Below are 23,600 nucleotides of genomic sequence, written 5' to 3' on the forward strand. Positions count from 1 at the left end.
AGGTCTTCATTTGTGCTATCATATATTAGACAGCTTCAGCCAACAGGGCTGGCATGAAGAAAAGGTCGAAGGACTGATAAAATTCTACTGTGAGGAAAGGTTACATTGCATGGGGTATTTTAACTGAGAAAAAGCAGGATATGATAGAAGTTCATCAAAATTATGCATTGTACAAAAAAGGCAGAAACCATCAGGCTCACTATAAGAATTTGACAATAGTTCCTGACTTGGCATTTGTGGACTACACTCTTCAGCTCAAACTATAATATATGTTATAGCATGGTTAGATATGAATCTTTACAGTATTGCATACTAGGATGTAGCCTTTGACCACAGTTGATTGGATTGCCCTTTTACAGCCTGAAGGTGTAGTCCCGTCTTATTGTAGTTTAATTCCTGCACGTCTTTTTCATTCTTTTCCCATGATTTAATCAACTTTTTGTCTTGTGCTTTTCAGTCTTGAAACTGTGTAGATGTTGGTTGTTGACATAACTGATATCTCTCTGCTCTTAGAAAATCTGGCTCTCAGTTTAACTCCTAAAGATAGAGAGAAGCTCTTTTCCATCCCTTATAAAATGAAAACATAAACAGACAAACCATGGATTGTCCAATGATGCAGAATGGTATGAGATTAAAGGAATTTCATAGAGCACCTAGCTAATCTGTGATATTCACTTCATACAGTGTGGGAAAAGTCACAAAATTAGATGGCTTTAAAAAGGGATTAGAGAGATTTGAGAATAAGTTACCCCAGAACTAAAAAGGTTTCTTGAGTGATGGAAAATTGCATTTGGTGGATCGATACCATAGAGTATCTTCCTTGGCCAGCCCCCAATCCATTGAGGCCCCATTTCCAGCCCCCATCAACCAAAATCTGAGATCTTTTCTGAAGGCATACGTATACTGGTCATGTGCTAAATGCATCCCTTGTCTTCTGTTTTAAAGGTTTGGGATGTGATATCAGACGAGTGGTAAAAAGTTATTAGAAATACCCCTTTTTCTATAAGCATAATATCTATTCTTATCATGGTCACTCCCAAAAGTGACGGATTTGTATATAGAGAGAGCAGCTAGCCTACAAATACAAGGAGCAATGGCCTTTATGACATAGATTGGTTGACTTAGAATACTGTGCTCAGAAATTAGTTGGTCAGTAAATTACACATATTTAATTTTCTCTTCTTATATGAAGAGAAAATTGTGTCCAGCAAGGAGCTATTCCAAGGATGGGGAAGTGGAATCAATCCATTGGCAAGGGTGGAGGGACAAGGGGACAAATGTTATCTGTATCATGATATTGTGCACCTGACATGAATTAAGTGATTTACATGATTTGTACAGTGACATCATGATGCACTTGATATGATTCTGGCTTATACTGGACACACACCTATGATCATAGGCAAAGAGAGTTGACTGTGAACAGAAAGAGGAAGCTGACAGAAGGATAAGTAGAGAAATAATGCTGTAGGAAATGAGAAGCAGAAGCAGGGCCTGAGACAAGATCAGGGTGGTGCTATGATGGTGCTGGTGAAGCAACCTCACAGTATTTAGGATCAGGAAAAGGTTGACTTTAGAAGGGGAAGAAGAGTGTATGGAGCAGCTAAAAAGCAATCAGTGCCTGTGGAAAACAGGAAACAACAGGTAGTAAAGAAATGGAATTGAAGAAATGAGGATTCAGAGACAATACAGACTGAGGCAAAACGACATACAAACTACATTAAAAGGAGATAATGAGAGAAAGGGGGTCAAGAGAGCATGAAATAGTTATGCCTAAAGCCTACCTTGTGGCTTCTGATGTCACCACAGCATTTATTCAGGCAACGAAGTCTAAAATTCAGGGTAAATAGTTAGTATTGGGAATGGAGTTCATGTATTTACTTAAATGAACCACTTAATCAGTTAAAAAATTGGCAGCCAGGTCCAGGCCAGCTTAGTTACTAGTCTCTGTTTAGCTGAGTTGCATAAGATTTTATCATTTTTACAGTATTCTGCATTAATTTCTTCTGATGAACTCTAGCACACAGCTTGACTAGCTTGCCCAACACCTTGGTCTTGTATGACCAGCTTAAACTGGTTTACAGGGCTAATAATCATAGGAATGTGGCTTCTCAAGGATGTGCTCAAGTTAGCAAATATTTATTATCACATTTTTATCTGATAATTTATTTTAGTACAAGCTGTCCTCCAGTTCTGAAAGAAAGGTTGTCATTGTTAATGACCAAACATAAAACCAAAACTTTATGCTCTGTTCATGTTCTTAATATTATCTCATGTCATTCTTGCTGTTCTTACTTTCAGTTTAGCTGTGTCCAGTAGTAAACATCCAGAGAAGCAAGTGAAACAACTGTCAGACATTTTCCCTTCAGTTTAAAATAACAACAGCTCATTCATAATGGGGCAACTTGATTAGAAAAGTGCCTTCAATGTCTTTTCCTCTTTGACAGGCAACCAACTTCCAAAGTTTGGGAATCTTTTAGCAAGAGTTCTCAGTTAGCTTCCTTTACCTAGAAAAGACAGAGCACCTTAAGGGCTCACACACACACAGGCTGCTTACTATGATGTGAAGACTCCCCCCCCCCCACTTTGCTGAAGGCATGTCCTCACAACAGAACCCTCTGTTGAAGCTGGTTCAAGGAGTCTGGCAAGGAAGTGGTGCTTTCCCATCTGTTGCAATAGAAGGCAAGCTGACATTCTAGGCTGCATGAAGAAGGAATCTCAGAGGTTGCATGGAGGAGGAATCTCAAAGGCTGGAGATCTGCTGGGCTCTTATTGGCTTGCTGCAGGGCTCCCCCTCCAGTCTGGCTACTGGATTCTGTGCTTCCATGGCCATTTGTGCTGTGGTTTCCAGAAAGACCGAGCCTCTCCTGCACAGTTGTTGTTGTTGCTGCTGTTGCTCCCCTTCTTTTTCTTCTTCTGTCAGAAGAATATCCTCATGAAAGACCACATGTGGGTCTTCCATAAGGTTGACACTCCATTTGGTAAGCAGAAAGCTGAGACTTGCCCAGCAACCTTTTTCCCCAGGGGCAGTGGGGAGCATCAGCAGTGCATATCTCCCTTCTGGGCGCTGCGATGGAAGGCCGATGGATCACCAGGAAGTCAGCTGCAGGGGCTGCATTACACTCTCTGTGTGGGTTTATGCACCGACTCCAGCAGGGGTCTTTCTGAGCCTTCTCTCCCTTGCCCAGGGACCACAGGGCTAAGGTTTGGGGAGGCCTCTGCTGGATCTACCCTCCTCTCTATATTCTCCATCTTAAACTATTCTTATAGAAAGCAACATAGAGGCAAAAATTGGGCCAATTTGATAGGCACTTTGCATATAATATAATGTGATTTTGTGCAGCACATGACCAAGTGATATTACTGAAAATGTAACGTAGTTTCCAGAAGGTCAGCCATATTCATCTGTTGTGGGAAAAAAAAGTTTTGGGGCATCCCTAGACATGAACATGTATTGTAGCTTAAATTTATATCAGAGATAATCAAGGAGAGATGTATATGGTTTGTTTTATAACTTCTATTTGATAGCGACAATAAAATGGTGTTTATTTCCAAGTAAATGTATTTGGTAGCAAGAGCAAGCTCTATCATATTTCTGAAGCCAATATGGTACTACGGCTGAATGAATTTAAAATATGGAATTGTTCACATTTCAGTATTTTTCTTCTTTATCAGGGCTAGGAATTTTTATTTTGCCTTTTTGGCTCTAATATATCAGGAGTATAAGAGCTGTAAAGAATGAAACATTGTGGATGATGGGTAGAGGAAAGTTGAAGGAATGCCATTAAGCCAAGGGTCTAACTTTATCTGACTGCATCACTGCTCTGACTATTGTATACATCCCAATTAGGCATGTGCAAAACTGTGTGCACTAACCATTCCATGCACAGAACAGCTGTTTTCAGGTAGCCTGTGCCCGAATCAAACATTCATTTTGATTTGAAGCATGGCAAAACTTCCGGAGTGCAATCGTTTGTTCTGGGTTCAAAACAAATCAAAATGCCTCTAATCCTAATTGTACTTCTAATACATTCTTCTTGTGTTTATATGGGACCAGCTAATACATTTCCAGATGTAATCTTTTCCACTACAGCATGATTTGATTCCAGTACTCAGAATGTGATCAGCAAGTCAGACTTTCCCGTAATTCAAACTGTTCCTAGGGAAATAATTCACTTGGGGGCTCATATGTTGAAATGTCACCCCATTAGAAATAAAAATATTATGAGAAGGTGAAAGCTAGGTTAGAAACTTTCCCTGTGATTCTACTTTTCTTTAGGCAGAGCTTTTGTCTCCGTGTTTGTAGAGTCAAATGTTGTGGTGGAGGAACATTCATTTATATAGGCTCTGAGTAGTACAGCACCAAAGTCTGGAGTAATACAGCATGGGTGTTTACTGTTAAAGGAGAAGCAAGCCAGAGTCTGTTCATGGAAAAAGATAACACAAGGAAGAAAGCTGTGGGGAGGAGGATGTGGAGGGCTTTGTGGTGGACAGTGTCAACAGATGGCTCAGGGTTGATCATACTGGAAAAAGTCTTCCACTTTGAAGGAAATAGTAGATTTGGGGAGAGGACTTAGTCCCTACAGGTGCCTCTGTTATCTTTTATGTTGTGTGTCTTCCACAGACTCTCTCTCTCTTTCCACCCCGGATTCTGAGACTTCTGGAATTTGCTGGGTTTTCAGGGGACAAGGTACAATTGCCAGTTTGAAGGCTACTGATGCATCATTTGGGCTGGCAGAATGTATTTGGTGATGTATAACTGTTTTGTGAAAGGACACTGGTACACTTAGCTCAATAGTTAAATCTGTCAAGTACTGATTTCTCTGGGCTGCTCTACTATGGTATCCTCCAGATGTGTTAGATGATAACTTCCACTATTCCAACCACCGTGGGCAATAGAATGCTGGAGAGCATCAGATTAAAAACAGTTAACCTAAGTAAAGGCTGGGCTGGAACAATCCAAATGATTGCAATATTTTTAGAGATAGCTATGTTCTTAGCTTGGAAGTTTTAAAATCCTTGTTTGTTGAACCAGTAAGATGTAATTTGTAACATAAATAAATTGGATGAGTATCAATACCATGCTAATCCCAAACAAAACCAGACTACATTATGACTTAATGTTATGTGTGAGTCAGGTCAGCGTGTGATCTCGGAGACGCACTTCATTCTTCTGGCAGTGGGATGAGGGCACTAACTGCTGGGTTCTTCCATACGGTCAATTTGGAATCCCATAAAAGGCACTAAAACCAGTGCACTTATCCAGAATACTTTTCTGTAGATCTGGAAATCAATTCTTCTTTTTTTCACCTTTACTGAATTTATCTACAAATGGGTATTTCTTCTCTATCTTTCTTTCCTCAGATTCCCTTAGTTTTCTGACTACTTTATTTCTAATTTCCCTTCAGGATTATGGTTTGCAAAAACTACATCAGGGAGCCACCACACCCAACCTGCGGGCTCTACTTTGCACAATGTTGCTTCTCTGCTACTATACTTTCCTTACCTTCATTTTAGGTAGGTGAGTCCTTCACCGGAGAGAAGTATCGGGGGTGTGGCAGCAACATGATCAGGGGACTGGGTCTCTTTCCCCCAATAGATGGCTGCTTTGGGGGGCTTTCCTATTTTGATTAAGGTCTGTTAATGGGGACACACAACACTTCTCTCTCCGCAGTTAACTAATTCTGGAAACTAGTTCAGAAAAGTGAATAGCTGTGGCTGAACTAGAAAAAAAAAGAAGACAGCTGGGCTAATCTAATAGGTATAAGCCTGCTCAGTACTTCTTCAGTCATGAACATACTGGGATGGATTTCAGCAAGAAAGCAAGTGGGCTCTTGTTTTTGCATGTAGTGCAATCATATTGACCTATCCTGCATGATTCACATTAAGACTTACCGAGATGATATAAGTGGAATTTGGCAAGCCCATGAAATGCTTTTTAATAATATGTGCTTTAATAATAAATGCTTTTATTATTAGGGCTAACTTCTGCAGTTTGATGTCAAGAGGGCTTCAGTGGAAACAGTGGCAATTTGGTTTGTTTCTCTGGCTGATTAATTCACTTGAGTGGTTGAGAGAAAGATAGAAAATGGGACTGAAACACTTCAGTTTTAGGGACTTGTAGGTTTTGATCAGAAAGCATAGCTGGAGTCTTCAAGATTGGCTACTTGACCCAGCTGGCAACTCTAGCAACCCAAGAAAGCAATATTTTCAGGGATAACCATAAAGTAGCATATGGTCCAGAGGATATCTTCAATCTCTGATGGGATATTTCAAGGAATCCTGCAGCATACATGCCTGGGAGAGGTGAACATATGATTGTCTTATTCTTCATAGAGTTATTAGAGAACACTTCATGGTATTCTTAAGCCTCCTCTATCTTGCTGTCTTGCCCCTAGGGATTGGTGAAGATGATTTCACAGAGGCTGAGGCCCTACTGAAGCCATACCTCTCCTGCTACCCCCAGGTAAAGTTGTATCCAGGTGATTGCCCTGTCACTCACTTGGTGCCTGTGCTATGTGTCTCTGAAGGATCAGTTACATTTTTCTTTCCCTGCTCAGAGGTTGTAAGGCAATGTTTGGGTTACAGCAGAGCTAGGTGTGGGGGAAGGCATGATGCCTTTACATTTTGCATCCAGAAGGCCAATGGGGTAGGCTACAGTGGGGTGGAGAGGACTTTGAGAAGGCCTTTTAACCTGGGCCTCGAGCAAAAAGGGAAACTCAGATTTAGATTCATATTTGTTTTTCTTTTGCTACAGATAATATTTCTCTTTTTTTTGGTACTTTACTTTGTTTGCAGATATTTTAATTTTTCTTAAAGTAAAGGGCCTCAAAAACTGGAGGTATCTCAGGCTTCTTTAGATTTCTGAAAGGCTGTAAATTTCAGTTTCCTTCACTCTTAGTTTTGTCTTTGAAAATAATCCCATTTTTTTAATGTAAGGGAGCTGCTTGCATTCCCAAGCAGCCCCTTTTCATTTAGGACTCCACTAAAAAAATTTGTGGCACATGTGGACTTAAACTTCTGTCTTCTGTTTAGCAAGGATTAGAAGGTTTGGTAGAGCTTCAGTTTGTATAAGGCAAATTGTATTGATTTGGTATGGTAGGGAGCTTGATTAATCACTGATTGCTGCAGTAGAAGCCCTTAGTCTTTTTAACTCAGCTTCAGAAAGCTCTGAAGGAGGTGGGCATAATGAATCTGGATAGGTTCATTATTTTCTGTGATGTAGAAAGTATCTGCTAGGTTATCCTTCCCCACTGTGAGGTATGTGCCCCATGAGGACTCTGGGATTCCAGCCATGTTCTTTGCTATCACCTTTGATAAGGTTTCTTATCCCAGCAGAGATGGCCATCTGCTTTGGATGTATAATGTGGGAGGTATAGAGTGGATCAATAGGGCATCAATTTTGTGACATAGGTTTGAAGGGTTTGTCGTATTGCTTATAGCTGTTTCCCCATACCTGAGTACCCTTTTCTTTATTTCTGCAGAGTGCCATTTTCTTGTTCTTTGCTGGGAGGATAGAGGAAATCAAAGGGAACATCAATGAGGTGAGGGGCTTTGTATGAGCAGAAGAGGAATCTAGCTAATATATCTTCCACCATCTTGGAGGGTGTTCCTGAATCAGCCTATTGTAATTATTTATAGTTCTGATATATTAACTAGCATGTAAGTATGGACTCCTTGTGTCCAAAAGATTAAGCTTCTACCTTCCATTATGACAATTGTCTTCTTAGCACTTCCTGTACCCAGACCCACTACTTAATGCTGGGATGGAAGGTGAAGGAGGAGATAGTGACATATGAAGTTCAGAATAAAGCATTTAATTATGTGTCACATAGATCTCAATTACTATGCATCAAAGGGAAATGTTCATCTAATTAAACTCTAAATTCAGAGTAATGGTGCATGGACAATCACTGGGTATTGCTGTGTTTCTGAGGTATCCATATACCCATGTTCCCAATTTTCAAACATATCTTAACAAATGTCTAGCCCTCAATTGCTTTGTGACTGTTTATTTTTAAAAAGGAAGCTATGATTTTTTAGGAAGTTGAATTCAAGAAGAAACTTGTCTCCAGTATTATATGGACCCTGTCTCCTGCTTGCCAGCAAAACATGCTAACTTCTCTAAACGCTTTAATTTCTTTCCTTCTGGGCTAACTGGCATTTGGCTTTTCCCTCCCTGGCCAGGCCATCAAGAAATTTGAGGAAGGCTGCTCAGCCCAGCAAGCCTGGAAGCAGTTCCATCATATGTGCTACTGGGAACTGATGTGGTGCTTTGCCTACAAAGGAATGTGGAAGATGGCCTACTTCTACGCAGATCTGCTGAGCAAGGAGAACCGCTGGTCTAAGGTTAGAAAGGTGTACAGCAATTAAAGAGCAATACAGGTGTGAGCAGAAATATTCAAATATTATAGCCAATTATGGAAAGTGGAGACCTCTCCCTTTAAAAAAAAAAAAGAGCAATAGTACATCAAGGCTATTGAAATCTTGGGAGATTAGGTACTCCTGTTCCCTCCACAGGACAGAAGGAAGTCTTGAGCTCTTGTTCTACCTAGAAGAAGCAGAGTTGTCCTTTCCTGATGATTCCACCTCTGGTGACCTGAAACAGTAACAGTTCTTTCAGTTTTGAAGCCTGGCATTTGGGGAAGATGCTGGAACTGGATTATCTAAGTCCAACTGGGGTGTGAAGGGAATTGAATATAAAACTGCAATATAATAATGGCCAATATAATAGATGGTGAGATTATACTTGAATATTATGTATGGTTCTGGGTACCATACCTTAAAAAGAATAATGTACAGAAAATTAAAAAAAAAGAGCAATCAAAATTTTTAGGGGACTAGAGGAACTTTCCAGCAGTATTTGGGGACTTTTTACTTTGAAGTGGAAGTGGGAAAAGGTAAGCATGACAGAGAAATATAAAATTACCTTGAGGTAGAAAATATGGACAGATTTCCCCTATCTTACAATATCAAATCTTTGGATCATCCACTGAAACAAAATGCAAAGAGATTCAGGGCTGAAAAAAGATAGTATTTCATTATACAACATATAGCTAAATTATGGCATTTGCTGCCATGAGATGACCGCTAATTTGAATAGCTTTAAAATGGCACTGAACAAATTCATAGAGGGCTGTATTATCTGCGGTTATTACCTGTTGTTTACTACCTTTGTATCTCAGATGTCATATCTTAGTGACAAGAAGTTGCCTGGGGAGCAACAGCGGAAGAAGTTGATTGTACCTCTGTCCATGTAGGTAGAGGGCATAGGCTTTGAAGGAGCTGCTACCAAGACAACAGTCACATAAGCAGGGCTTGAGCCCGGGCCAAGAAACTGATTTGAGAAAATGTCCCAGACAAGTCCCTCCCTAGTTCGCACAAAGATAAAGAGAGGGAGGGGGAAAGCACATTCAGACTTGCAAGATTCTGTTGCTACGGCTGTTACAATAAAAGGAGTCCTGACCTACTTGGCATTGGTTTCTCAGTCTGGTCTATCTTCTGGGGTGACAGTGCTGGCTGTGGGGAAACAAGATTACCAGATTAGATGGGGCCCTGTCAGCAGGGCCGCAACTAGGGTCTGTGTCACCTGGGGCAAACATGGATTCCGCACCCATTTTGGCGCCCCCCAGCGCTCATTTTGGCACCCCACCAGCGTGGTGCCAGGGGCACATGCCCCGGTTGCCCCCCCCGCCCCCCCCAGTTGCAGCCCTGCCTGTCAGGATCCTGTAATGTTCTACCTTGTTGCTTTCTTGCAGGCAATGTATGTGTACATGAAAGCTGCCTTCCTTAGCATGCTGCCCCCTGATGAGCCACGGCCTTTTGGTGAAGTAGAGGCTGAACTTTTTCGGTAAGAGTTTCTGAAAGTTGGGGGCAATTTAGGACGAATGCTCTAAGGGGTTTTCTGTTGTTCCAGTGGTAAGACTCACTACAAATTCCCAGTGTTAGGAACCTGCAGCTTTACTGAGGTTTTGCTAGAGAGATTTTTGCGCAGAAGTGGGACTACTTCCTTGTGAATGAATGTTGTTAAAAGGCTGAAGCAAGATCAATGCCTTACTTAGAGGACTGCAAACTGTGATATAAAGCCTGATGTGGCAGAACTGGATTAAACTCTTCTAAAACTCACTTAGGATTTTTAATCCTTGTGAAGCTTCAGTAATTTCTGTGCCTTTACCCTACAGGCAGGTCTCCTCCTTCAAGCAGAAGATTGCAGGGAAATCACCACCCACAGAGAAATTTGCCATCCGCAAAGCAAGGCGCTACAAATCCAACGACCTGGTTCCCTTACCTGTGCCAGCCCTGGTAAGGATAGAAAGTGGATTTCTACTATGAACAGCTCACGGTCTCAAGGGGAGAGAGTTTTTCTTCACAGTTGTGCCAAGCTGCCAGTCTTTATATTTGATCCATGAACTGCATGTCAAAGTGAAAACAGGAATGTATGTTCCTCCTATAAAATTATGTAGCAAGCCTGTTTGTACCCTGTATACATGCACAACTGTGAAACATACTCCTCGGCATATTCTCCCATTTATTTGTGTATGTGTGTGTGTGTGTATTTATTTTTTTAATGTACCAGAGGTGTATGTACAAAACTAAAGATCCAGAAAGGCTTTTTCTTCCTCACCTTTGCCTGGCAAAAAAGTAATATAACAAGAAACAAGATGCTATTCTGATTCTAGTTGAGATTTGTCAGAGAAGTACCTGCCAACAATGGATATGAGTGCTCCAACTGGGCCGGATTTTTGTAGAACAGACAGAAACCAACTTCTCTTTCACACATAGTATATTTATAGGCAAAGAACTAATCACAGTAAAATTATAATAGGATTTTTTAAAAAGACTACAGAATTACAGAAGCAAGGCACTGATTTGCCACACTAGATTGAATTCCCTACCTTTTGTATGCATAGAGCTTAATTTGAGCTCTGTTTCAAACCCGTATCTCAGTTGTGTGGTTGTGACTCAAGAGATCTTCAGAATCAGTGGAGAAAAAAGGCTGAATCTTAACACTGATGAATTGACTGACATGCAACCTGGATTTCTGGCTCAGAAGACAGAGATCCCAGCCATCTTAAAACTATAGTAGTAACACTTTTAAAGGAAGGAACTCTGTTTCCTGCTAAAAGTATCCATACCTGTTGTTTGGCCTTGAAAGCGCTGTGTATTGCGGTTGCCATCTTTTGAAGGCAGATAGTAGCTGGGAATGGAAATTAGTGGGGAACTGGTATGGGGCCTTGTTTGTGGATCCTCCATCAACTGATTTCCTTCAAAATAAAATTAGTAATCTTAAACAGCGTTTAGGCATTCTGAGGATACAGTGTAGTTTGGCTCACATGTTGGAAAACTCAGGAGTGAAACCTTCGGTTCCCTGGTGTTTGAGTGTGTGGCTTTGAATTATATTGACTCCTGGTGACTGGCTGGACAAGTCCCTGCAGTTTTCTTGGCAAGATTTCAGAAGTTGTTTGCCCTTGCCTCCTTCCTAGGACAGAGAGAGGGGGACTGGCCCAAGGTCCCCCAGCTGGCTTTGTGCCTAAGGTGGGACTAGAACTCACCGTCTCCCAGTTTCTAGTCTGGTGCCTTAACCACTACACCAAACTGGTTCTTCCCTGGTTTAGAGTGACAAAAGATACCCCCTCCATTTAAAGCTGCTGCCACAATTCTATATTGGTATTATCTTTTTCAGGAAATGATGTACATGTGGAATGGATTTACAGTGCTGGGCAAGCAGCAAGAGCTGTTGGAAGGAACTTTGGACACTCTGATACAGGCTGAGAAGCAGCTACAAAAGGCACCAGGTAGCACGCCGGCTTCATACACATAGAGCGAAGTTGGTGTCAACAGGTAGAGATTCCCCAGCTTAGCATGAGAGACACCATCAGGCTCCCTGCATCACCTCAGCTTTCACATTAAAAAATAATTTAATACAGGAACCAGCAAGTTGCAAAACAATTGGCATAATGTTTATTTCCAAAAATGCTTCTGGTATACAGCCGGGCTCTGCATGCTTTCTTAGAAAATAAAAAACGGTAGATAATTGAAGCCCATGTTTTGTTGGGAAGTGTGCTCATCTGCCTAGGAAAAGGATCATGGTTAAGCAGGTGTAGTATGCATCATCCTACAGGAATGACCTGGATGAAGTGGCAGGTTGCATTCTGATAAATGAATGCTTTTAACTTTTTGTCCCCCTTGGTGGCTTTTTTGTGAACAGGGAAGCCCCCCTCCTCGGCATCCATTTTCTATGAGCATCACAACATGGTCTTAACATTCTAAATATGCCCATCAACTCAAAAAGGAAATCATACATAATAAAGTCTTGGGAATATTTTTGGAGAAATGTAGAACTAGGGAGAAGTATGTGTGTTAAACCAAGTGGCAGGGACGAAACTCTAGGTTAAATTCATGTTAATTCATGTTAAATTCAGGGAGCTATTTTTCATAGCTCCCTCCCCTAACTTTCAGTTCCTTGGTAGAAACTGCCTACAAGCTTTGGGAATAATTTTTGTGAACCCATATGATCTAGTACCCCATCCTCTTTGGTTGGCATTCTTGTTTATCCTATCACCAAAGATGTTGGTGGTAATGATGATGGTGATTTTGGTAAGACCTAATTTAGCAGATTCTTTGTCCCTGAAAATAAGGTTGAAGTGCCTTGGGTGAGTTTGTTCAGTCAGTCTCTCAGACCAGCCTACTTCACTGGATTGTTGTAGGGAAAAATTGGAGGACAGGGTGTTTTTCCTGCATTTTGCAGAGGGTACAACTAGACAATGCTTATGGACTCATCAGCTCTACAATTCTCTTTCCATGTATGGACTTAAGGTCCTGGAAGAAGGGTGGGATATTAATCTGATCTTTTGAAAAAATAAACATTTTCTCCCTAGGAAGGAGACAGAACCTGCTATTTTTGGGGGGGGGGGAGTCTCTTTGTACATTTTGGAAGGGGAGACTGTTTTTGCAGTCTAGCTCTTTTGCATCACAAACAACCTATTACAGATGTGCAGACATGGGCTCCATTTTAACCTGTATAAGCAGAGTGAGAAACCTGCCTGGTCATTAATAATATGGATGGAAATATTGCCAGTTAACCTTTCTGCAAAGTGGAGTATGCAATAACTGCTTAGCCTGGTTGACCTTTCTTCTGCTCTTTCCATTCCTCTTCCCACAATTTCCTTAGCCAGTGAGTACCAGGTAGATGACCAGTGTCTTGTGTTACTTCTCAAAGGCCTAGTCTTGAAGCATTTGCACAGTTTGGCTGAGGCTGAGGCATGCTTCAGTGCTGTCCATAGCAGGTATGATGTCAGTCTCTTTGGTAAAACAATTGAAATTTGGGGGGTGGGGGTGAGGTATTGTTGGCTGTTCTGGGAACTCAAATCCAACATATCTGGAGGGCATTGATAGGGAAGGCTGTGCTACAGGAAACCCTGGAAAGCTTCCATCAAAACAGGCTGCACGATTGTCTATCTCATTACAGTGAAAAGAAGATCAGGTATGATCATTACTTGGTACCCAATGCACTACTGGAGCTGAGCCTGCTGTATGTGGCACAAGGCCAAAATGAAGAGGCTGTACAGCTGCTCCGCAGAGCCAAGTAAGTAAACATGCAGCATATCTCATAATATTTTTCCTCCAGAAGATATAGCTACTTCATAGCTTAACAGCATTTGAGAAAGTTTTATAATCTCATGGAGGAAAGGGCCGAAAAGTGCATGCCGGTCAGTTATGTTTTCCCCTGTTTAACCCTTATGTCTGTATTCTGGTCAGTAAATAGGTTCTTAGTTAAGTCTAAGTAGGTCTAAGAACTAGTAAGTTCTCAGCTTAGTTACCCTGAGTCAGACCACTGGTCCCTCTTGATCTAGTAATTTGATAAGCAGAGATGTATTTCCCAGGCCTGCTGGTTGCATTGCTTTTTACTGGCTTATGTTCATCGGATCCAGACATATCTACAAAATATCAAATATTATCAAGTAAGGTAATAGTTGAATTCCTCTGGCAGTGTTTCTGTGTGCAGCATATGTACAGGATGGATATAAGGGATATGACAGTTGTTGAATGCTTCTCCTACCAGGAACAACTACAAAAATTATTCAATGGAGTCACGAACGCTGTTCCGGATCCATGCTGTATTGTCCAAACTCAAGGCTGGCCAGGAAGAAAATGGCGCAGATGGAACCAGTCCTTCCTAAGGCATCAAGGTTCCTCACAAACTGTTCTTAGGAATTCTTGGACCAAAGAGAGAACTGCCAAAGTACGAGGGCTTGTGATGCTGTCTTCCTCCCATTAGAAGAACTGTGTTGTCAATAGTTGTTCCACTGGGCTACTGGTCTAGTGTTTGATGTGTTGTGGTGAGAATGGATGGGTCTTACCTAACCGGATTTCAGCTTCTGAAACCAGGGAGCAGCTACAAAAATACTGCTTGCTAATCAATGAAGCTGACAGGAGCAGCTTATCTTCATTATTCCATGATCAATTCTGTCAGGGTCAACCAAGTGAGGGCTACTTTTGTCCTATTTTCTGTCCCGTTTCAATCTCATAACTTTGAAATAACCTGGATGTTCCAGGCTCCTAATGTTTTTTTATTTAATATTTCTTGGGAAATCCTTATCCACTTTTTCTCAGTCTGTACTCCTTGACCAGCAAGACACATCCGATGGTCGGTCCTGTCACATTGGGAGTGAGCTTAACAGTGCAAATAATTCAGCAAAGACTTCCAGTTTTGGCTGGAAATATGATAGAACCTCAACTCTCTGCAGTGGCCTTCTTTTTCAAAAGGACAGAGAATTTTTTTTTACAAAACTGATCAGCTCAGTCTCTATTTAAGGACATTTCTAAATGTTGGAAAGAAATTTAAAATGTTTACAGCATTTGGGACATGTGCAAACAATCTGGCCAAAGTCCCTTAAATCAGGAAGCAGCTCATCATCCTTGTACTGCAGATTGGTGAATAGTAACTGGACTTACACATTTTCAAAAGCTTCTGACTACTTCCAGAATTCTGTTCACAGGTCAATACTTGCCCTAGTATTTTCTTTGCTGATAATGTTGGCAAAACCAGCTGATGAACCTTATCAATTTTCAGTCTGGCTATTGTATTAGCAACTAAGTATGATTTTACAGATTCACTGGGGTATTGAAATATGGTGTTACTTTTTTAAAAAAAGGCTAGCAGTTTCTATGCCTTTGTTGGTAATTCCATCCACCCAGGACACTTCTTGCTGTACTGTTACTCAGGATTGCTTATTAGATATATGGCTAAGCCAATAAGCCAATCTGGTTTTTGTTGTTCTTGTTTGCATTCCTCCTTTGGTGTAACTAGCATTAACAATGAAGGAAGAGCAAAAAAAGGACAAAATTTTTGGTATCTCTTCTTTTGTTGTGTGGTCATGACATTTGAACATGCTATCTCTTGTTGATTTCACTTGCTCTTCTGTCTTCCCCTACCCTTGTCCCTAGTATTTCTCCTTCTAAGCAGAACAACTTTCATGAAGGAAAATCTATTATGTTAAATGGCACTTAAATAGTCAGTTCCTGCTACAGTAGCACTTAAATCTACTAACAGAAACAGTGAACAGTTCATTTGAGCCAAAATAGAATCAAATGAAATTCTAAAGCTAGGGTGTGGGTTAATTTCACTGACCAATACAGACCCTTATGTTCCTGAAACATTCTAGCATAAGATTTGCTTTGTCTGCCACTCATACACAAGCATCTGCCCAATGTAGATCATATTAATTCTGGTCCAATCTAAAAGCAGATTTCAACTAGATAATGTTATATCACACAGTGTAAGGTGAGTATCCTAGCATAACCAGGAACAGGAAAAGCAATTTTGAAGGTATGTAGATAAGATAAAATTTGTCATATTCTTCAATGACTCAATATAAATGAAATCAACTACTTCTGTTGTGTTGTAAATAATTATAACTCTTGTTACTTTAGTTACCCTTTGCTTTATGTTGGTTCTTTGGCACATTTTCTTCATTATTCTCCTAAAGGAATAATAAAAATCATAGGAAGTATGAGTTCATAGGATCTTATAAGCCACCTTGAAAGCCAAGATGATGCAGTGGTTAAGGTGCTGGACTAGGAGTGATGAGACCCAGGTTCTAATCCTTCCTTAGGCACAGAAGCCAGCTGCATGATCTTGGGTCAGTCACTCTCAGTTCTACACTGGGAAGATATATATATATAGATACACACACATACCCTAGATTGAAGGCAGCAATGACAAACTGCTTCTGCAATGTTGCCAAGGAAACTGCATGGACCTGTCCATGAAGTTGCCAGGAGTCAAGATTGATTCAAAGGTCATTGTTCCAGGGATTGGATTTAGTGCCGAGATCTACTTAACCACTCTGACAAGTGACAGTCCAGCCCTCATTTGAAAATCTCCAGCAAGGGAGAGTTAACCACTGCTTAACAACTCTGGGCATCAGGAAGTTACTAATATTCAGCCTGAATTTCTTTTCTTTTACTTTTAACTTACTGGCTCTTGTCTTGGTCTTGGCTTCAACAGATCAGTCACCTCTTGCACATAACAGCCTCTTAGATTTGTTGATTATTTTCTCTCTCCTTATTCTTCTCCTTTGCAAATGGAACATGCTCAGTTACCTTACCATGGTGCTTGGTTTCCAGACCCTTTAGCATCTTGATAGTTCTTTTCTAAACTTAAACCAGTATCTCAAATAAAGTGCGGTCCGCAGAGCAGGACACAATACCCCAAGTGTACTCCAGCCAACACAGACTACCATGGAATGATTATCTCCTGTGATCTGGATGCTTCTGTTAATGCAGCTGAAGATTGCATTTGCCCTTTTAGGTGCTGCATCACATTGCTTGCTTGTGTTCAGCTGATGATACAGTAGCACACCTAACTCTTCTCACAGTCTTTACTCTCACATCTTTCCATTTGATTTTTTCCTACTCAGATACAGGGCTGTATGCTTGTCATTGCTCAACACTGTTCTAGATTTGTCCCATGCATAAACCTTTCAAGGTTATTTTGAAGTGTGATTTTTGCCCCATACGGTATTAGCCATTCCTCCCAGCTTGATTTCATTTGCAAATCTGATTACCCCTTTCAGTCCATCCTGTAGGCTGAACAGCACTGGGCTAAGGATGAAGCCCCGGGGGACACCGCTGAATACTTCTCCCCAGGACAGTGCAGCACCATTTACATACACGTTGTATAACACAGACATCTTTTTTTTAGTTCAACTGTCACGAGGGACAGGAAATTCAGACCTAACTTACTGCAAGCTGATTACTGAACTAATGAATTACCATAAATTACTTCCTGTGTCCTACTGGTAAGAAACTCTGTTGTTACCTAAATACCAGCACACCTCATGTAAGAAAACAGATGCACACAAAATACTGCTTCCACTGGCAGCAAAATAAGACATCAGAAGGATAAGTGAGAATTCTAGCTCAAAAGTATTTTTGAATTATAACTTGATAAGTGAATCATATAATTTAGAAATGGGAGGAATCTTGGTTCCAGTACTGATTGATCTGAAATATGACATTTGTAAAATAAAAATAACTTCCATTAAGAAATTTTGCTTCCATTTAATACCAGCTTGGAGTTAAGCCACTTATTGACCTACCTCCTTTTTTAAATACTTCCTTTAAGACAGAAGAGGATTGTGTTTACACCACCACACAAAACATGCTTCCTCTAAATAACTGCTCACATGCATTTTATCAATAGTTCTTCCACAGGAAATAGTAACAGTAGGTTGGGGTATATAAATGACCTATAACCACTAAGAGGCAGTTTGGTCTAGTGGTTAAGGCAACGGGCTAGAAACCAGGGGACTGAGTTCTAGTCCCACTTTAGGCATGAAAGCCGGCTGGATGACCTTGGGCCAGTCCCTCTCTCTCAGCCCAACTCACCTTGCAGGGTTGTTGTTGTGGGGGAAATAGGAGGAGGAAGGAGTATTTTGTATGTTTGCCGCCTTGGGTTATTTATAAAAATAATAAAGCTAGGATAGAAAATAAATAAAAAATTACAACTTCGATTTGAACTGGTGTCACCCCTCCTGTTCCTTCCCTGAAAACCTGTAGAAAACAAGGACTGTCAAAAGAGACATGAAACAGTTTTTAAGTGATTTTGCAGGCATGTGCCGTTTTGAAGATCTAATTGACCAGAAAAGGAAAAAAACCTTTTATTTAAAATCTTTAGATGGGAAGAACTTTGACCTACTTTGAATAGTTTCCACCTTTGGTTCAAGCAAGTTGTCTTCTTTTCCCTACTTTCCTTAAATTCATTAGGAGCACTATCAAAGTAAGACTGTAGGAGATGGAACAGAATTATACATCTCTAGTTTTGCCACTAGAGGGAGCCAGAGTATTAAATTACAAGTCTCTCCGAACCTGCCACTGTGGATGGGGACTCACAAACCTTTTCAGCTAAGCAGTTAGTAGTGAAGGCAGCCTGCCATCTGTTTTTTTTCAAAATGCCACACTAAGCATGAACCTTTCCTGTTGCTTCAGTATGCAGTGGGGGAGTTAAGCCTGATGGGGGTGCACATAGAATGTGTTTCCAAAATGCTTCTGCTCAGGCACAGCTGCTCAGTGGGCAAAATCCCTTGTTAGCATCTTTGGTGGATTATCCCTTTCACAGCTATTGTCAGTAAGGAAAAATTTTAAAAAGACAAGCACCTGTGAAAGATGGAGGACTCAAGCCAAAATCACATCTGTTTGCTTGGGTGCAGCAAATCCATCTTATTTGGTATGCTGAATTATCCCAGTTGTATGGAATGCTGCAGGAAGCATAATGGCATTCAATTCCATTCCTCAACCTGAATTCAGTTGAAATGCTGGCACAGAATTGTGAATGGAGCAGGACAAAGATGTCAAAGTTCAGAGCAATGTTAACTTCCATAGTACAAGTCCATATCTATTTACTTACATCCTTAGCGTGAATCCCATGCACACTGAGAAGAGTGAACTGACTTGGTCAAGGAAGAAATGTGAAGAAATGTCAGGCTTATTGCTTAGCCCATTCAACTGGGTTCCCAATCATCTTTGTCTCCATATTCAATTAGAATAATTCAATAATTGAAATTCAATAATTTACATTTCTCTACCTTTAATAAAACGCTGAAGGAATAATGTCAAGGACCTTCTTCCTTTGAAGCCATTACTGATGACAATTTTTCAAGTTAAATTTAGTAATGCTACGGTTAAGAAACGTACCAAACAAGGTCTAGCAAAAATTCTAGATAATAAATTATCTGGGACACAGTCTCCAACTTTTCTTTTATAGATGTCTCACAAATATATTTAACCATATCTCACCATTTGGTTAAAAGTAAAATAATTTTTTTAACTCAAAATTCCAGGTATATTTATTTGACGAACTGAACATTGCAGTCAATTAGATGGTGGAAACAGAGCTTGCTGTTCTGAGAGAGAAAAGGAATTAGAGAAGGTGTTTGCTGTTCAAAAACCCACTGTCAGTGCTCCATATGGTCATGGCTGGGCAGGGGAAGGACACCAGACTGTTCTGTACAGTGAAGGATTCCACATTTACATAAGAATTCTAAACTGGCCTTAATGCATCATGAGAATTGCAGTAAATGTTCCGGGCCTCTGGGAATTATATTACACGTCACAGCCTGTAGGCAGACTTATTTCAAAGACCGGTAATGGAGTATTTTAGGTGTCCCTTTCCTCACCCATTTCCTTCTCGTCATCTAGAGAGGAGGCAACAGTCTTGCTTTCCATTGCTTTTTTGGCCAGAGCCCCCCTCATACGTTTTCTCTCCTCCTTCTGCTCCATCCGTCTAATCTTCTCCCTTTCCATTACCATCTCTTGAAATTCAGGACTGTGATGATCCAGGTGATAGCCAAATTGCTCCCGGGCCTCAGCCAGTAACAATCGCCGCCGTTCTTTTTCTTGATGCTCTTTGAGCTTGCGCTGCTGTTTTTCCCTCTGCCAGTCTTCAATCATCTGTGGCATTTTGGCCATTTTGGCAGCAATGATCTCCTCTCTGTAAAGCAAAAACAAAACAAAATTCTGCAACAAAATATCAAACAGCTCTAGACATAGAAAAAGATACATTAATTTTAAATGATGTATTTTCACTTTAATGGGTGAAAAGGTTCATACTAAATAGCTACTCTAAAACCCAACTCTAAGAAGGGCTTTACAGTTTAAAATCTGCATTTTGGATAGTGCTCACAGATGCCATGACACTGACCTAAACTGTTGAGAGGTGTTCAACCTAATCTGTTAAATCAGCAATCTACTAGTTGCATTTTATGCCAGATGAAGTTCTAAGGAGTCTTCAAAGTAATGTAGAAAAAAACTCCCTAAAGTGCAGTAGAGGTTCAAATCAGTGGAAACGTCATGTCACAAATGCCATCTGACCATCTAACATGAACATTTTATGTTAGATGGTCAGATGGCATTTGTGACATGAGCACAAATGGCATTTGAATAACATGTGCATATTATTCAAATTGCAAACATGTTCCTTAAGAGAGCCTGCAATCTCATAGAACATCATCATATTCCTCTACAGCAGTTTTTTTCAACCTTAGCAACTTTAAGATGTGTGGATTTCAACTCCCAAAATTCCCTAGCCAGCTGGGATTTAGTCCATGCATCTTAAAGTTGCCAAGGTTGAGAAACACCGCTCTACAGAAAAGTCACCTATCAACAGTACTTTCATTTTGTTTAGATTAAGATAAAATATATTAGCCCTTCTTCATTCAGCACTTCCACCACTTCATCTGAAGCTAATAAAAATGCTTGGATGTCCTGATACAGGTGATACCTAGCTTTATGTCCACAGATGATCGCAATTAAGAATTTCACATAGTCAAACAGTAGGGAGGGGAGAGAGAACAAAGCCTCAGAGAACACCTGAAATTGCTTGGGCAGAACAATCCTTCTCCAGCACCTTGCTCTGGAACCCATCTACCAGGCAAGAGCAGAAATACTAAACCATAGTGTGGCAATCTCAGTTTTGTTTAGTTTTTATTAATGTAAGGATTGTTTGCTCTAAGTTTTGTCAGATATTTTGCTTCAACTGGGTACACTCCCTGATACAGGGGATGAAATTATCCTGGTTAAAAAGCTACAAAGCAAACTACATTTAAACATGAGAAATGCAGAAACAAAAAGTTTTCTGTTGGTGCAGAAATAAGTGCCCCCAAGATGGACATTGCACAAGTGCTTATAGATGCTTCTCTGCTGTGGGACATCTGCTGACCTCTCCTTTGCATCTCTCAAATCCTTATTCCCGCACCAAGAATTTCAGAGGTTCTCCTCCATTTCATGTTGTAGGCCCTCCTTTGCTTAGCCCTGTTATTTTGCAACAGCCGCTCTGGAATGGCCTTCAGAAAGACCAGTGCAGCTGGACCACAAGTCAGAAGCCTAAGGCCACTCAAGGGCCATTCCCAGACGCTGGGGATTGGCACAGGGGCAAATGGGCCCAGCATCAATTCCTGGGGTCCAATCCTGTCAGCTGGGCATTTACATGGCTCCTTTGATTAGACCAGTGTTTTTTAAAGTGTGGTCCTAGGGCCCTGAGGATTCCCCAAGCCCCTCTCAGGGGTCCACGAAATCAGAATTTTTTGCCAGCCTATGTTGAAAAATAGCGCAGTATCAAAAGCCCATCAAACAATTGTGAGAAGCAGCAGTGGGCAGCGAAGGAGTCAATTTTAATTTTTAATGAGGTAAATATCGAGATATATAACCCATACAAGCGAAAGCTCTTTTGGGGTCCCCCATAATTTTTAGAAGTGGGAAGGGCTCCTGACAGCAAAAAGTTTAAGAAATCCTGGATTAGACTGACGTTAAGAACAGCTGTTCTATTCTGAAACGAAGCCTTGCAGCTTCCCCAGGGAGACCAGGGCCGTCTCCTGAGAAGGCAAAAGCCCAGAGGCTGAAACGCTTGAATTGTGCCCCGGCCGGGCCCCACGCGAGAAGGGCGCTCGCGACTCCCCCCGGCCCGGCTGCTCGAGAGGCGGCTTCTCGCCTCCTCGCTCCAGTCTAACGGGAGGCTTCCTCGGGGCAGCCTTCGGCCAGCTTTCCCCGCGCGGCGGCACTCGCGTCCAGCAAAAGGCAGCGACGCGGCCCACCCGCCCTTCTCAGCTCCCCGTTGTTCTCCTCACCTCTGCCGCTGCTTGGCTTCGGCCTCGCGCTCCTTGGCCTCGAGCGACTGCTGCATCTCCTTCAGGGAGGGGTACCAGGCTCTTTCCTCAGCTTCCATCTCCTGCAACTTCTCCGGCGTCGGCCACAACTGGGCCGGGTCGACCCCGGAGGCCTCCCCGTGGCGCCCGAACCGCTTGGCCTCGTAGACGGCCGTCAGCTGCCAGGCTGGAGTACGCGGATTGGCAGAGTCCAGCCGGTACACTCCCCTCAGTTGTAGCTTCAGCGGCTTGGCGTTATATAGCCGGACGCCGCCGAGCAGCACCCGGCTTCCGCGGGCCGCCATCTTGGAATGGACTTAGCAGCTGACCAGAACTATAAAGGCCGCCATCTTGAAGTTAACCCCCTCCCGTGGGCGGTGCCATCTTGGATGCGGCCGCATGGCCGCCGCCATTTTGAAGTTATTTCCTCGCCGCGGGCGCCTCCATCTTTGGAACGTTGCGAATGTTCGTGGAGGGTTGCCGGGAAGCGGTGAAGTCATTTCGTCATAATCTTAGAAGCAGGAAAGTGGTGGAGATTCCCTTGACTTTGAGTCCGATGTGATTTTTTTCTTTGCAACATGTTTCTAAAAATTGCAGTGCGTCTGTACTCAAGTGTTTTACGATGCAACCATGCCTTCTTTAAACCGAGCATTAGGATTTGGGAAGGCTTTCAGAGAAGCGATGGCATCCTAACGAGATTTACCTATATAAGAATTTGCACAGGTTTTTCTAAAATCTCCTGCTAAGCTTCCTAACTGCAGCGCAACTGCAGTAAAAACAACATACGCTTTTGAGAAATTAATGCACGCGAAATATTCGGGTATCCTCTTATGCCACTCTACTTGTTCGCATTTTGCAATGCGGAGACCTGGCGCTTGATGTATTCCACCTATACTAAAAAACCTTGAGGTCTTGAAATTGTCCAGACGAGTGCTGTATGGTGTTAAATTCCTAGCATATGGGATATTAGCGAAGTAACCGTGCAATCCGTTATAGACGTTTATTCGTCAGACGTTCCTTGTTTTCAATCCTGCTTACTCTCATGGAAATGTCCTTAAAGCTGCAGGTGGTCCCATTTCATTACAAGTTTAACCTCATCCCCTATTTTACCATCACCATCTGTGACATGGGGATTTAGCAGTTTAATATTAACTTACGTCTTTGGATAGCTGACACAGTTAAAACTGTGGCGGTCGTCATTTTAGGACTATGGATTGTGAAGAGAGTTTGCCAAATGATGAAAAAATACAAGCAGAATGCCATAGAAATGGGAAATGAAGGTCTGGATGGGCAATGAAATGCAATACAGTAGTAGAAAATGGACCAAAGCTGAGAAAAAAAGCTAGAAATAGAAATCAGCAATAATGATATGTATTTTAACATTATCAAAGCTATTCAGAAATAATATGCTTTTATATTATGTTTTTAAGAATTCAGAGTACATAGTTGACATTCAAA

The 23,600-nt window shown here is 41.5% G+C and overlaps 2 protein-coding genes across 4 annotated transcripts in view; one reads left to right on the forward strand and one right to left on the reverse strand.

The window, feature by feature from the left end:
* The window catches only part of LOC134490992 (tetratricopeptide repeat protein 39A-like), a 33,817-nt gene extending 18,408 nt beyond the window's left edge, over positions 1-15,409 (forward strand). For 2 of the 3 annotated variants that reach the window (XM_063294408.1, XM_063294409.1), the window contains 11 exons: positions 4,625-4,690; positions 5,409-5,517; positions 6,399-6,466; positions 7,485-7,544; positions 8,188-8,349; positions 9,759-9,850; positions 10,182-10,302; positions 11,684-11,795; positions 13,172-13,286; positions 13,469-13,585; positions 14,063-15,409. In XM_063294408.1, coding sequence (XP_063150478.1) covers positions 4,625-4,690; positions 5,409-5,517; positions 6,399-6,466; positions 7,485-7,544; positions 8,188-8,349; positions 9,759-9,850; positions 10,182-10,302; positions 11,684-11,795; positions 13,172-13,286; positions 13,469-13,585; positions 14,063-14,180 — 1,140 coding nt within the window. In that variant the 3' untranslated portion in view covers positions 14,181-15,409. Of the gene's footprint in view, positions 1-4,624; positions 4,691-5,408; positions 5,518-6,398; positions 6,467-7,484; positions 7,545-8,187; positions 8,350-9,758; positions 9,851-10,181; positions 10,303-11,683; positions 11,796-13,171; positions 13,287-13,468; positions 13,586-14,062 lie in introns of those variants that run through there. The other variant, XM_063294410.1, reaches the window with a different exon arrangement.
* A 3,664-nt stretch (positions 15,410-19,073) lies between these two features.
* GADD45GIP1 (GADD45G interacting protein 1) lies at positions 19,074-22,496 on the reverse strand. The gene is made up of 2 exons (XM_063294411.1): positions 22,125-22,496; positions 19,074-19,993 (listed from the first exon to the last, which is right to left on the reverse strand). The coding sequence occupies exons 1-2, from the start codon at positions 22,445-22,447 to the stop codon at positions 19,660-19,662; spliced, it is 657 nt and encodes a 218-aa protein (XP_063150481.1). The 5' UTR covers positions 22,448-22,496; the 3' UTR covers positions 19,074-19,659.
* Positions 22,497-23,600: the final 1,104 nt, after the last annotated feature.

The sequence above is a fragment of the Candoia aspera genome, chromosome 2 (assembly GCF_035149785.1).
Source record: "Candoia aspera isolate rCanAsp1 chromosome 2, rCanAsp1.hap2, whole genome shotgun sequence".
NCBI lineage: Eukaryota > Metazoa > Chordata > Lepidosauria > Squamata > Boidae > Candoia > Candoia aspera.